Source organism: Ammospiza nelsoni, chromosome 12 (genome assembly GCF_027579445.1).
Source record: "Ammospiza nelsoni isolate bAmmNel1 chromosome 12, bAmmNel1.pri, whole genome shotgun sequence".
Classification (NCBI taxonomy): Eukaryota; Metazoa; Chordata; class Aves; order Passeriformes; family Passerellidae; genus Ammospiza; species Ammospiza nelsoni.
Window position 1 is genome coordinate 8,378,013 of NC_080644.1, and position 14,190 is coordinate 8,392,202.

General features: G+C 40.9%; 1 protein-coding gene across 1 annotated transcript; it reads right to left on the reverse strand.

Annotated features, from left to right (window-relative positions):
* Positions 1-2,208: 2,208 nt before the first annotated feature.
* Positions 2,209-13,544, reverse strand: LOC132078467 (protein-glutamine gamma-glutamyltransferase E-like). The gene is made up of 13 exons (XM_059480628.1): positions 13,480-13,544; positions 11,567-11,734; positions 11,018-11,251; positions 10,344-10,462; positions 9,737-9,865; positions 8,675-8,852; positions 8,381-8,516; positions 7,428-7,531; positions 6,719-6,964; positions 5,486-5,791; positions 4,681-4,838; positions 4,334-4,467; positions 2,209-2,592 (listed from the first exon to the last, which is right to left on the reverse strand). The coding sequence occupies exons 1-13, from the start codon at positions 13,487-13,489 to the stop codon at positions 2,445-2,447; spliced, it is 2,070 nt and encodes a 689-aa protein (XP_059336611.1). The 5' UTR covers positions 13,490-13,544; the 3' UTR covers positions 2,209-2,444.
* Between the last annotated feature and the right edge of the window lie 646 nt (positions 13,545-14,190).

The following is a 14,190-nucleotide window of genomic DNA, read 5'->3' on the forward strand; positions in this document are numbered from 1 at the left end:
GCACGCCCACAGTGGTGCTGCCGAGCCACCAGAGCCTCTCTAAGCCTGGCCTACATCCCAAACTGGCACCTGCCAGTCTCACCTTCACCACAGCAAAGCAGCAGCAGCTGCTGTTGCAATCCCTTTGGAATGCAGCAGTCATGGTTCCTAAGTGACTAATGGCTGAACGTTGTCACAGGTGTTTTTCCTAGCTCAATTCCACCCACCTGCCATCCAAAATGGTTCAAAATACTTTGTCCTTCTCTTCCCGCTGTATCTGAGTCTTGGATTTGCAGTTCAGTTTGCTAACTTTCAGAGAAAAACTTTTGAATTTTATTTATCTCCTTTATAATTTTGTCTACTGTTCATATCCCCAGAGTAACTAAATCCACCTTACAATTGTCTTGTTGGTACTTTTTTGCTGCAAAGAAGAAAGCAATTTAAATTCCACAAAAAACTCCCATTGCAGAATCTTCTCCTTAAGTCTATATTGAAGTTGTCTTTTACTCACACTCATTAACTTCATGTGCAGGGAGTGTTGCTGGGGAGGGTCTGATTTAAAGGTTTCTCTCATTTCTGCTTCTGCAATTCACTTGACTTTAGCACAATTTGAGTGTTTCAAACACAGAAGAGATGGAAAAATAATTAATTTAGTGTATATCTGCATTCTAAACTCAAGGCTGTGCTTGACCTTGAACTTCTACTGTGGTTTACTGCTGCCCAGAGGAGGCCATCAAGATGATCAGAGGGATGGAGCTCCTCTCCTGTGAGGAAATCTGATGGAATTGGGTTTCTTCATCCTGGAAAAGAGAATTTGGGTGGTCTAATTGTGGCCTGCCAGTACCTGAAGGGAGCCTACCAGGAAGATGGAGAGAGTCTTGTTAAAAGGGTGTGGAGTGACAGGACAAGGGGGAATGGCTTCAGACTGACACAGACTAGGTTTAGATTGGATATTAGGGAAAAAAATCTTCCCTGTGAGGGTGCTGAGGCCCTGGCACAGGTTGCCCAGAGGAGCTGAGGCTGCCTCATCCCTGGAATTGTTCAAGGCCAGGTTGAATGGGGCTCTGAGAAACCTGGTCTGGTGAAATTGTCCCTGCCCACAACAGGGGTATTGGAACCAGATTATCTTCGGGGTCCCTTCCAAGCCAAGCTGTTCTGTGAATCTGTGATTTGCACCATGAGAGCTCTTGGCTTGCCTTGAGGAACACCAGGAGAAAAGAGGAGGAACCACTGTGGGCTCCTTGCACAGCCTCTCTGTAACTCACCCCATCTAAAATCCAGTGTGGTCTCACACTGGCATCCTGTGATGGCAGCAGGAAACAGGGGGGCTGCAGGTGCCCTGCTCCAGCAATTCTGCTGACTACAAGGACAAAAGGACTTTATAACCAGTCTGCTCTTGTGTTCCTGAACAGTGAGAAGCCCTTGTGACAGGTCACAGTACCCTGTTCAGTGTGGTCGAGGCTGGGGCACAGAATTAAGGTTTTATTGCTTCCTGGCCCAACAGTGCCAAAGCAGCAGCTTGTCTTTCCATCCACTTTACCTACACAGTCATTTTTAGTCAGAGCTTGAGTTACTGTTCCACAGTTATTGCCCATAAACCAAACCACTCACTGGGCTACACCTACTTCACTGGAACCCATCATTTAGCCTGTACCAGTACCCCATAAAAGGTTGAAGTTTGCTTTATTAACTCAAATCTAAGAGATGACTTCCTGACACATAATCTATAGTGAAGAATTCATAACTCTTCTCAAGTAAAAATACCCTCAGACTTATATTGCCTTGCCTTTTATTCCCAAAGAAGTCTTTCAGCAAATAAAAAACATCAGCATTCTAAACTATGCACAAAATATGTACCCTGAGCTGGGCAATTACCCCCATGTGTTTGTTGAATGCCTCTCAAATTGGACACCACCCAAATTCCTGATGAACATCTCCTATGCCTCATTTGGTCATTGTGATTTGCCAAAAAAAAAATAAAAAGGGAAACTGTCAGGACAGTTTGTAGCAAAGAAGACAAAGCTAAATGATATAAATTGTGCAAGTCATCCTCACTATGTTGAAGTATCACAGTTTCAGTAAGGAGAAACACTTTGGAAGTGTTTGCAAGTCCATTGGATAAGGCTTTCACTAAGTAACAATGAGTTTATGAATGTGTGTGCAGAGGCATCTGGAGCCAGGAGGAATTAATTCCAAAGAAAGCTAGACATAAATCAAAGAGTCTCCAAGTGGAAGGTAACATATTCTTTTTAATATGGATATTCACAACAGTAAATGAACAATCAGCCATTCCTCAGTTTATTTAAAATTACAGTGTAAAATTGCAATGATATGGTGCTGGTGACCCTTTATCAGAGGAAGCAAAGATTTGTTTTGCTGATTATCTCATTGCTTTCTATACAAGATTTCTTATCACATTTTGTTCAGTTTATACACACACAGACCACTCCTTGTACATCTTCATGTTAGTTAATCACATTTACCATCTTAAAGGTCTTGATATCTGCAAATTTATCACAGAAGAAATTAACAAGTAGATGTTTGGGTCCCGCCTCAGAAGGGATAAGTTTAAATTTGGTACTGGATTTCTCACTGGCTTTCAGTGGTGGTATGCTAAAATAAAAGGAAACAGAGGGAAAATACAAGTCAAAAACAGGCTTATGCAACATGCTTCAGTTTCTTCACTAATCATCTTCCACCTGGAGTAAGAACTCTTATCACTTCAAAGTAAGACGGCCATGAAAAGATCACACATGGCTTGATCACACAATACTTATCAGATAAGTATATGATAAGTACTTAAAGACTCAAATCCATACATTAAAGGCTCTCACAAATTCATTATGCATTAACCCAGAGCAGCCCACAAAGGGGGACACAATAATATGTGAGATAAGATTTCATGCAGAACAGAGGGTGTAAAACACAACACTGAATCATTGCAAAAGAATAAACAGAGACCTTGCAGAATGTTAATATCAACTCTTGAATTAGAAAGGAGTATAGCACCAAGGAAACCTCAGTGTTTACAGAGCAGGAAATTCTGAATGAAAATGAAAATGAAAATGAAAATGTTTTACACTGAATGTTTTGTAACTCCTGGAAACTTGTTAATGTTTTTCTCTTACTCTGACATATAGTCTTGTCTTGCCTGAGGATAAAATTGTGTGGGATAGACAACAGGAAACCTCCTGTAAATTCCCTCAGGAGAGCTTATAAATGATGGGATGAACCTTTCCTAATTGCTCAAGTGCAAATGGCAATGTCAAGTTGCTGTGTTTGTTTGTTTGTGTTTGTCTGTGTATTCAGCTAAAGAGCATGTTTTTATATCCCAGGTATTTTCCAGAAATAACTGCATTTGTGAGGATACACTGAAATTTTTATGCAATTTCTCATATGTACAAAATGAGGGATAGTCTGAAAATTTAATCTTTCTGTTTCAATTATGAAATACTGAAGGGAAAAGGGCAGAAAAAGTTACAAAATCACCCAAGCAGATAATAGGCAACTGGGATCTATAGTTAAAAAAAAGGTGTTTTATTCCAGTCTTCTCAATCTCAACATCATCAAATAGTTTCTTGACTGTGTTTATTAATCCCCTAAGATAATTATTTGGTAAAGTTCTGAAAGCAGAGAGTGTGCCTGGAGCTCTCATTTTGGAAAAAGCTGCTTGCCATGGTTTAGTCTGTTCTGCAAATACTATCCTCCTCAAATTGTAATCTGCTGTGTCTGGAAAAGCTGAGCATGGAGCAGACCTGGTTTTGTGCTTTTCAGAGGTCCCATCCTTTGAGATCACAACTTGTGTCTAAGCAGTAATAATTTTTGTTCCCAAAGCTGAGACACTGCTGTATCTGCTTTTTACATGTATTTCTGTATGTTGGATATAAATACAATTTGTTTACAATGCTGTGCACCCAGATTGGCACCTGCAGTCCATTTACTAAAGTGAAAAAAATATCCTGGTATGTTGTAATTTGGACAGAAATAGTTGTGTATCCTATTGTTGGCCTTTGATCTCAAGAAGGTGCAACCTGTCTGGCCTATAGCAGGATAGACAGCCTCAGCAACATTTACAGCTTGGGTAAGCATGAATTTTTTCTCTGGAAGTGTGTGGTCCTGCTAGATAGGCAGGAAAACAAGTTCTGTCCAATTAGGACAGCAATTATTTGACCTCCCAAACCATGGAGCCAAAGCCCAGCCTAGATGAAGAGCTGGTTCATCACTGTGTGCTCATAACCTGTGCCTCCCAGCTGACAGCTAGAAAAAGGTGATGTCTCATCCCACGGTTCAGTTCCAGCTCATCCATGCCCACATTCCTGTGTGTTTGATAGCAGGAGATGGTTCTGGTACCCACCGTAGCTCCAGGATCCCTTGGAGCAGGTCACTGCCCTCCACCTGCAGCACACAGTCCTTCACCTCCTCATTGATGGGATTGGTGAATGCCACCTCCACAACCACCTCTTTATTCACTTTTGCTTCACCAAGTACCTGTGCAAAGAAAACATTTGTGAGGCCAGGTTCTGTGTTCTTTTCTAGCTGAGCCTTTCCAGGAGTCAGAAGGGGAGATATTATGAGAGGCTGTGATGAACCATGGCAGAATTTTTGAATGTGAGCGGAGCATTTCTTTCAGGGAATAAAGTGCTCTCAAAGAACTCCCTTTCCCTTTTCTCTGCCACTGCAGTTATAACAAAGGGAATTTACCTGTATGTCAATGGCAGGATTGTCCAGGGTGATGTTTCTTTTCACAAGCACTTGAATCCCATCCTTTACATGACATAAAGCTGTGACCTGGATTGTTTTGTCTGTAGTTAACTGCTGCTGGTATTCAGGATACTTTATCTTAATGGGGAATTGTTTTTCTAGAAGGAAAAATTAAAAAAGGAATTGGTATATGCTTTTATAAGCATATCTAACATTAGTATTTTCCTTTTATGCTGTGACTAGGAATAGGAGGGTCTTCAGCCATCACTGCCAAATTAATTAATGCAAATCTATCTGTTTGCTTTAGGTAGATAGTGATTTCTTTAATGTTATCCCTTCTCCATTAAATACTACTGTATTGCCTGGCTTCTTTCCCCCCCTATTGCTCTGAAAGATGCAACAGCTGGAGTTTAAGGAGTTTGCTGGTGCCTCTCCAGAAGTTAAATTACATATTAAAGAAATGAATTATTTTTTCTGTTTCTCACTAATGACTTTGAAGTCTAAGATTAATACAAGACAGTATCAGTTGTGATCCAATGATCTTTCACCTCATGTTGGAGATGCTGACACATCTCTTATCCCAGGCTCCTAATGATAATATTTTCCAAAATGTGAAAAGCACTTGGGGACATGAGAATGTGAAGCATGCCTTGTTAATGTACGTGTAATCAATATTTTTCTCAGCCTCTTCTACCCAGGGATTTAGGATTACAGTTTGTTAAGAGCTTTTCCTCCCAAGCTGAGCAGCCTCCAATGCCCCTTTACAGATAAAACCATTATGTTTAAAAGGTATTTGAAAAATTACCTTCCTTTGGAGCCAGAGTGACAGACAGAGAGTCCTTCCAGATCTGATTAACTCGTCTTCTAGTATACAGAGTACTCCATGCAGTCATATTTACATTTACAGTCTTAGCATCAGACTGCAAATTTTCAAGAACCAGAAGTAGGTTGAGATCTTTGCCAACTTCTAAAGAGCCAGCCACCTTGAATTTTCCTGAGATGTCAGGCTTCTGTTCAACTTCCTCCTGTTTTGGTGCTGTAGGATCAAATTTATCCTCAAGTCCTAGCTTCTTACGGGCTTTTTTGAAAATCTCTCTTTCTTTTGCAGAGCCTGTCAGGGAGAACCATGAAAATCATCTTCAACAGTTAACATGCATCTCTTATTTTACATGGCTGCTAGAGAGCAGCTAGCCAGGACATAGTGTCTGTGTTTAGAGATAAACAAGCTCTCTGTTTTCCACAGCCATACCTCATTTTCTGCAACTGCAGTCAGTAATGTCACTGTCCTTCTAATAACATTTTTTAAAAACATAAAGTCTTAAGTCTAAAGTTTCTCTTTCCCCATTTCTATCCCTTTTTATGGCTATAACATTTAGAAATGTGAATTCTTATTTGCTAGCACAGAGGGAGGCCCAAATGTTGGGGAAGGCTGATGGCACTGTGGGGTGGGTTGAGCCTGGCTGGCAGCCAAGCATCCACCCAGCCCCTCACTCCCCTTTTCCATAGGAGGGGAGAAGGCTTGTGGATTGAGGTAATGGCAGTTTAACAGGAGAAGCAGAAACTACTCATGAGCCAAGGAAAAAGATAAATATAACATGGGGATGATCAGACCTGAAGGACTGAGAAGGTGCTGTGCTCTTGCACCCTTTGAAAGAGTTGCTTTTCCTGGGTCTAAGTGCTGATTTAGCTCAGGTTTCTGCAACAGGTCTTTTATTCTGCAGATAAATGCTTGGGCTGTAGCCTAATTCTCACTAAGCAGAGGCAGACAGTGCATGTCAGCAACACGCACATGGAAAAAGAACACTTTATTTGGAGATACTTGGACTTGACTTATTTAGGTCCCACAAAGCAGCTCCATATCAGAAAGGGCAAGGCAGTTTTTGTTTTTGTTTTTGTTTTTACTCAGTACCTTTTCTCCCCTTTTGTGTAGGAATTGAATAAATTCTGCTCCTACTTTATAAATACACTCCTAACTTAAAATTTATATCCTTTTGGGAATGAAGCAGCTGTGATCAGAAGAACCAGAGGTTTTACTTACCTTCCTCATATTTATAATCCCTGGTGACATCTACACGAGCATCTCTACCAACTGCCTTGGTACTGATGGAGGCACCGATTTCTGTAGACTTAGAGAATATCAAAGTTTTCTTTCCAGTTGCAGAGTCATAATTCCAGTACATACAGTCTGCATTCACTTCTGCAAACACAAAGGGGCCGTCGTAGTCCAGCTCTACTTCTCCTTCTTTGATGGCGTGCCGTGAGGCAGGACCACACTGATAAATTCCTACAGCATCAAGGAAAAGGAATTTAGGCACAATCTTTGACAGCAAGCAGATTATTAGACAGATATTTATCACTGACTCCTGAATTGCCCTGTGCTGCTGTCCCATTCAAGCCCTTTCATTCACATAAACCCTCACACAAGGTCACTCATCAATGTATCTTGTGTTTATTCTGAAAGTACACTTGATTTATTCTATATTATCCCTTAATTTTCAATAGCACTTGATACCTACATTGGAAGTATAGGAATTGCTGTAAAAACTGCTCCTGGAATTCTAGTTTCTTTCTTGGCATCCACAGATTATCTGGAGCTTTTCTAATGCAACCAATGAAGTATTTCCTTCTGCAACTATTTCTGAGCAGATTGACAAATTGCTTTTACAATGATTTCTCTTTTTCTTTCTCTCTAAAAGTGACTGACTTTATTAATTTTCAGCATTAATCCTGAAATAAAATTCGTGTACCTCCACTTTCTTCCTGGGGAGTTGCATCCAGAACTTGCCATCCACTGTAAGAGGGGCCCAAGTCGTTGCGTGTAAACCAGCTTTCATTCCAGACATGGAAATTCCTGGGTGCAAGAATGAACCAAGTAAGTTACTAGTATGTGTTTATGGATTCCTGTTCACCTCTTTTAATCAGCCATCTTAGTTGCCTGGATTAAATGCCTCTATTTGCACAGTTCTTATCTGAGATTCACCACTTCTACCCTGACCCTCACTACATTAACTAGAAAAGTGCTGAAAATTGCATTGTGGAAAAAATATAAATGTTCAAGGGCAGAAAACAAATTTGTGAAGTTGTAAAAAATGCCTTGAGCCTGTTCTTCTCCAAAATCTCCATACACTTCCTTTGTTTTAGCTTTAGGTTGCCTTCTGGCACAACACTACAGTTCTACATGTCACATGTAGATAGAAACAGTCCAGAACAAGAAGGGGAATAAACAAGTCAGAAACTGAGGGACTACTTCTGCTCTTTGCTGAGTGCAAGCTTATTTGATCTGCATTTGATGCTTAATAGAGGCAGTAGTTAAATTACTTTCACTCCAAATGATGCCACTGCAAGAAAGCTGGTTCTGATGAACTTTTACTGGTTTTGAAAATAGTTTCAAACTAGATTAAGTCACCATTGTTTGATACATCCAATGCAATATTGCAAATTTTCAGCCATCTGTGGCATCATAACTATAATTTTGCCTGCCCTGGCTTCAATTAGCTGTTGTAATTAGTGTCACAATTCTTTGTTTAACTGAGAAAGAGTGAAAACACCAAGTCCTGTAGTATTATTCTGTAGTATTTTTTATTGATCCTCTGTGTGTGTAGTAGTTTTTAAGGCAATTCTTAATAAGATATAGCATTTGTCATCAGAATCTATGCTCTGTAGACATTATTAAGCTCTACTATTAAATATTGAGGCTTACCACACGCTGTCAGCTCCCTTCTCCAAATGATTTCCTTCTGCATCATAAAACTCATCCACACGCAGATTTCCATCTGCATCATGGGCAGAACTGAAGTTTGTAATGGTGCGGGTGGGAATCCCCAGACATCTAAGCACTAAAGAGTGAAGAGAAAGCCACAGACAGAAAGCAATATTTCTGCAGGTTTCATATAGCATAGTAATGTCTTCAAAAGCTTCTATTTAGGGAGTATTAGCAATGCTTCTTTTAATAGAATCTGTGCAATGTCAGTCATGTGTGTGACATAAAACATACCTGTAGTCAGTACTGCTGCAAAAACCCAACATTGTCCATATTTAACAGGTTTGAATCCTGATTTCTTCCAGCTTTGCAGGATTTCACCACTTCCTGTCCAGCTGGTGGGATTTTTGCCACCCTCATACTTTCCACTCCAGTTTCCTAGCACCACCCCTTGGTCATCATTGGCGTTGACCTGAGAAGATATTCACTAAATTTATGATAAGGTAAATTAAGAGTTTACAGCCTGTCTGAAAGGGGCCTGGGAGTTAGAGTAAATGCTATATTGAATTTGAGCCAGCAGTGCTCTCTCATCAGAAAGGAAAGCTCACAGTAGGCTGCACTGGGGAAGGTGTGACTAACCTTTCTCTTTCATATACCAATAGGCAACAGCAGAAAGCTGTAGCTTGGGAAAATCATATCTGACATAAGAGAAAAATTCCTCATTAGGAGGGTAGGGCTGCTCTGAACTGGTCACCCACAGAGGCCACAAATCCTCCTTCCTTGGAGAGTTTCAAACCAGCCTGGCAAATCCATGGCTGAGCTGATCTAGTATCCAGTAGCTCCACTTCAAATGGGTGGCTGGACTAAAGACCTCCAAGGAACTGTTCCCTCAACCATCCCAATCTTATTTTTTCAGTGTGACTGAAAAATCATTTTTGATATAAGAGACAAATTCCTCATTAGGAGGATATCTGAACTGGTCATCCACAGAGGCCACAAACCCTCCTTCCTTGGAGAGTTTCAAAGCAGCCTGTAAGTCCATGGCTGAACTGATCCAGTACCCAGTAATTCCTCTTCAAATGGGTGACTGGACTAAAGACCTTCAAAGAACTGGTCCCTCAACCACCCAATCTTATTTTTGCAGTGTGAATACTGGATATCAAAGTGATAATTATCAAAACTATCCCAGAGGAGATAAAACTGGCAGGCTCAGAGCAGTTGACCATGTAGGCCCATACTTCACCATACAGCCAGTGGCCTAAAATTCTCTATGAAGTGGCTTCGTATTTACTTTCCCTGACTACTTTTGCAGGACACTTAGTAGCTGAGTTTGCACTTTGTGAAGCTGTTGCTTACCATGGCACTGAGAACACGGCCCAGGTACCTGGGGTCGTGTCTGTGAGACACATCAGTGATGGGATCCTGGCGGTAGTACAGGCTCCGATCCATTATGGCCAGGCAAATATTGAGGATGTCTCCTTGAAACTGTGGTACAGAAAGGAATCAGTGCTTTGAAAATAGAGATTACTAAAAATCAGGATGCAGACAGCCGCATTAGTGTTGAATGGAGTTTTTAAATCACTGATTGAAGCGCTGCAGAGCTCAGCCAGGAATTACCATGTAAAAATGTGGCCACAACAAACTCTGAAAATCAAAATTCACAGAGCTTTTAAAAACTTGGAATCTGTGGACTTGAGGCCTCTCAGCATTGCTACAGTACTTTACTAAGTTAAGGCTATGTAGTCTTAGTAAAGATATTAATGTTTGTGCTGGCTGGTCTTCCAAGGCAGAACAGGGAATAGTAAATTACAAATCCTCATATTGATCAGTGAAACAGGGCTTGGCACAAGGGTTCATTGCAACAGCAGAGTCCTGCTCTTCAGAGATGTATGCAATGAACTGGAAAAAGCAAATGACCCAGTTGATGCAAAAACAATGTCTGGTGCTTCAGTGCTACATTTACCTGGCCAAAGTTCCATCCAAAGCTGCTGATATGATTTTTATTGCCTGCAAAAATGATGCCAAACTCTTCTAGCACATATTCCTCACACTCAGCCGCGTTAGGCATGAACACATCATCACCTGAAAAACCAAAACAGAGAGATGTACAAACACGACAGGCAAAATAAAACAAAACTTCAGGAGTCTTGCTCTATAAGGCAAGAGCTCTCTTGGTCTGCAAGGGTGCTTGCAGATATCCACCCTTTGCTGTTCTTGGTGCTATAAACAGATTGTGAAACTCAGGATCTACAATTAGAGAAAGGGGTGGGAGGTGTCTGAGTGAAGATGGAGGTGTGACACTGCCAAATCTCTGAGAAAATGGTAAATATGACTCTTTTCTTGGTTCTACAGAGGCCAGACACTCTCTTCTAAACTTGTGCAGAAATAGGGAAGCTTTGTCAAAAGCACAACCTTTTCTTTTAGGACAATGAGCTCTCTAGTATGTACATGCTACAGAGCTGATTCTATGTACCAGAAGGTCCTAAGAAACTGTTAGACTCTTCTTTTTGGTCACTGATCCATTCTGTTGTCAATTTTCAGCTGCTATATTAAAGTATAGATCAAATAGAGAAGCTGCAAATATTAATGAAGCTAAAAGCAACATAGGTCTTTAGAGGAAATTCGACATATTCATACCTGAAGCCCAAGGGTTAAAAAGCAAAACAAAAGTGCCAAGACTTTGTGGAGAGGAGCTGCCACTTTGAACACTCAGCCTGTAACGTCCAATGACAGCATTGTGTGGGCTGGAAATGGAGATGCTCACAGAGCTGGCGCTGCTGGACTGCACCACTGCACCCCAGCCCTCCTTGCTCGCTGCGCTGGAGATATCAAACGTGGCCAGGGTCTTGGTTGCCTTTGAGGGTTTTGGACCTTTCAAGAGAAACAAATAACATTTTTTTTTCCATGCTATGCTGAAATAGAGATTTAGTCATCAACGAACTCAGCGTGGATGTAACCCTCCCAACCCTCCCCTCAGGTGAATTTGTGCCAAATATTGGCAACTGAAGGAAGCTGTGGCTGCTGGCTGGGGTGGCAGCAGTACAACAAACACCTCACACACTTCCATGGCTGTGAATGAGCACGTTGGCTCTGAGGTTTTCTCTTGCTGCTCTGTAGTGCAGATTGGGCCAGAAGAATGTCCTGAGGCAGCATTGCTGTCCCTGTGGAAGAAGCTGGGGGCCATACCTGTTTCTGCAATGAATATCAGGTTCTGCTCAGGCCGTTCTGCTCCATTGAAGGTGATAGTGAAGGCCTGTCCTCTCCTCACAATCAGTTCTTCACTAGAAAATTTACTTGTGTGGTGTTCTCTTGCATTTTCTTTCAGATGCCAGTCGGTACTCGGCTGCGTTGCAGCTATGAAAAAATGAGATGAGCAAAAAAGCTTGGGGATACAACCAAAGAGGAAGGAGCACAAACACACTGAAGAATTGCTTGTTACTTTCTACAGGTAACTGGTACCCATGTGAGGCTTCTGCTAAAATTAGAAATAATTTTTATGTGAGCATTTTTTTTAAGAGGCTTCATCTTGCATAGGCTGTTAGAGGTTATCTGCATAATTAAATATAGAAGCAGTAGTATACATGGTACTAAAGATATACCCTGTACTAAATTAAAATCAGAAAGGCATGTAAGAGGAGAGAAACCTGAGAAAATTGAATATTTATGAGTTACTTAGATAAAAATCTCTCTGAACTCTATTAATTCTCCCATTCTGTGATGGTGTCACCCTAAGAGAGGCACAGCCTTGCTGCCTCTGAATGAGAAATAAAGAAACCTGACTGAGCTGAGAAACCCTGTGAATTTTAAGCCATGATGTGGTCTCTAGCCCCATTATGTGTCACACAGCTGCCACTGTTGGAAGCACCTAACAGGAACATGCTGATGGACACTGGGATGTTGTTTGGCAGTGGAAGAGATGGCAGAACTGGAGAGAGAGTACTCTTAAAATATATTTTGGGATGCTCTTGCATGAGAACTGTGGCTTCAGTCAGAGGCCAGAGAACAAAGATCCAAGATTGGCTTGGATCTGCCATCATCAGAGCCTATGGAGGGATTTCTAGTAGGAGATGGCTTGATGGTTTAACTGAAGTGCAGACGTATAGATGAAAAAGTTTTTCTCTTCCCCTGTGAAGAGGGAGATAGGAAAGAGTAGGAATGTGAGGCTTAGGAGTGGAAAATTGTTACCCTGTGCCATTATTGAGTAAAAAAAAAAAAAGCATCCTATGTTCAAAGAGATTTCTTAATGTAAAGATTTTTTTACAGCATGATCTTAAATTTATCAAGTTCAGAAAAGCCTTGAAATAACTACATTGGTAGTTTTAGCAATGCAGTCACTGTCCAAATGTAGAGGAACGTGGGTTTTTTACAGTATTGAGGTGAGAAGTACAGATGATTCTTGAAGAACATATCTACTATTAAATAAAATCCTCAGAAACTTAGCAGTGAAGCACATCTATTGTAGAATGAGCTGAGGGCTCAGGGAGTTTTGCCTTTAGAAAGGCAGGAGCTGGAAAAGCAACATGAAACACTTTATAATCATTATTAAACTGGTCTGTTTGCATCTCTATAAATATTAGCAGGTGAACAAAAACCCCACCACAGCGACAAAGAAACTGCCAAAAAACCCCCAACACTCCCATTTTTTGTATCCTCTCTGCCTCAGCTTCAGATTTCAGCCTTCTCTGCTCAGTGTAGCCTTCCTCAGCCTTTGCAGTGATACATTCCCAAAGTTCCGCTTTGCTTCTTTCTCCTATGTCAAGTCTGTCAGTCTGTCATTTGCCCTTTTCTGAAAACTCCAAATAGCTGCAGGTTTTCCCTTTCTATTTGCAAAATATAACATTTTTATGTCAGTTAAATACCTGTGCTGCCAAACCTCATTCTGACAAGCTTGCTTTTCCCATGCACACAATAAATGAAAAAATGCAATTCCTCTGAAAATCCTTCTCCTGACTTTCAATGGAAGAATTTCCTGCTACTTCTTTTTTTATTGGATCAAATCTCCTTAGAGAAGTAGTGACCTCTCAGTGTCCATGACAGAGCTGAACATGAAGTATGGATGTAACAAAGAGCATCACAGGATGGGCTTTCCCCTTGCTCACCTTGGCCCATATCTGATCAATGTGTCCTCTGGAGCTTCCTCTGGAAGGTCTCCTGTAATTCTGCTGGCTCAAGGAATGAGTTCCACTGGTGCCTTCACTTCTTTAAACTCTGCAATATTTCCTCTGGGGGTGGAGCTCGAGCCGCTGTCTTTGCCCCCAGCCTTGATCTGACCAGTGGGGCTTGAGGATTCATTTTTCATTCATTTTCTTTCCTCTCTCAGTTCTTACGTCCTCATCTTATTTCCTTGCAAGTTAACATCTGAAGCTTGGACAATATTTATTCCTAACAGTCTGGCCATTTCTTAAGAGTTTCTTAATGTGTTTAAAACTATAAGAACTTCAGCAATTAGCTGCTTTTCTTTCTGTTTTAGGGCTAAAGTTCTAGGAACAGCATAACTCCTTCTTGCAAAACACTATTTTTAATTTAAAATACTCCATCAGAAATATTTACATGGACTTTTTGTTTAAATTAAGTCCCTAAATCTGTTGTTTTGGAGCTACTTTTTTCCCTCTCCCTGCATTGTAGTAATTGCAAAACAATGACCAAGCTACTGTCTCTGCCCCAGGACCAGTCAGGGCCAAATTTAAAGAACCAATTTTTTATTTATCACATAATTTCTGTTTAACCCCGTTCAATAGACAAGCACTCCATGTCATATTTGCATGACACACTACAGTGACACCAAATAAGTATATTTGTGACTAGTGATA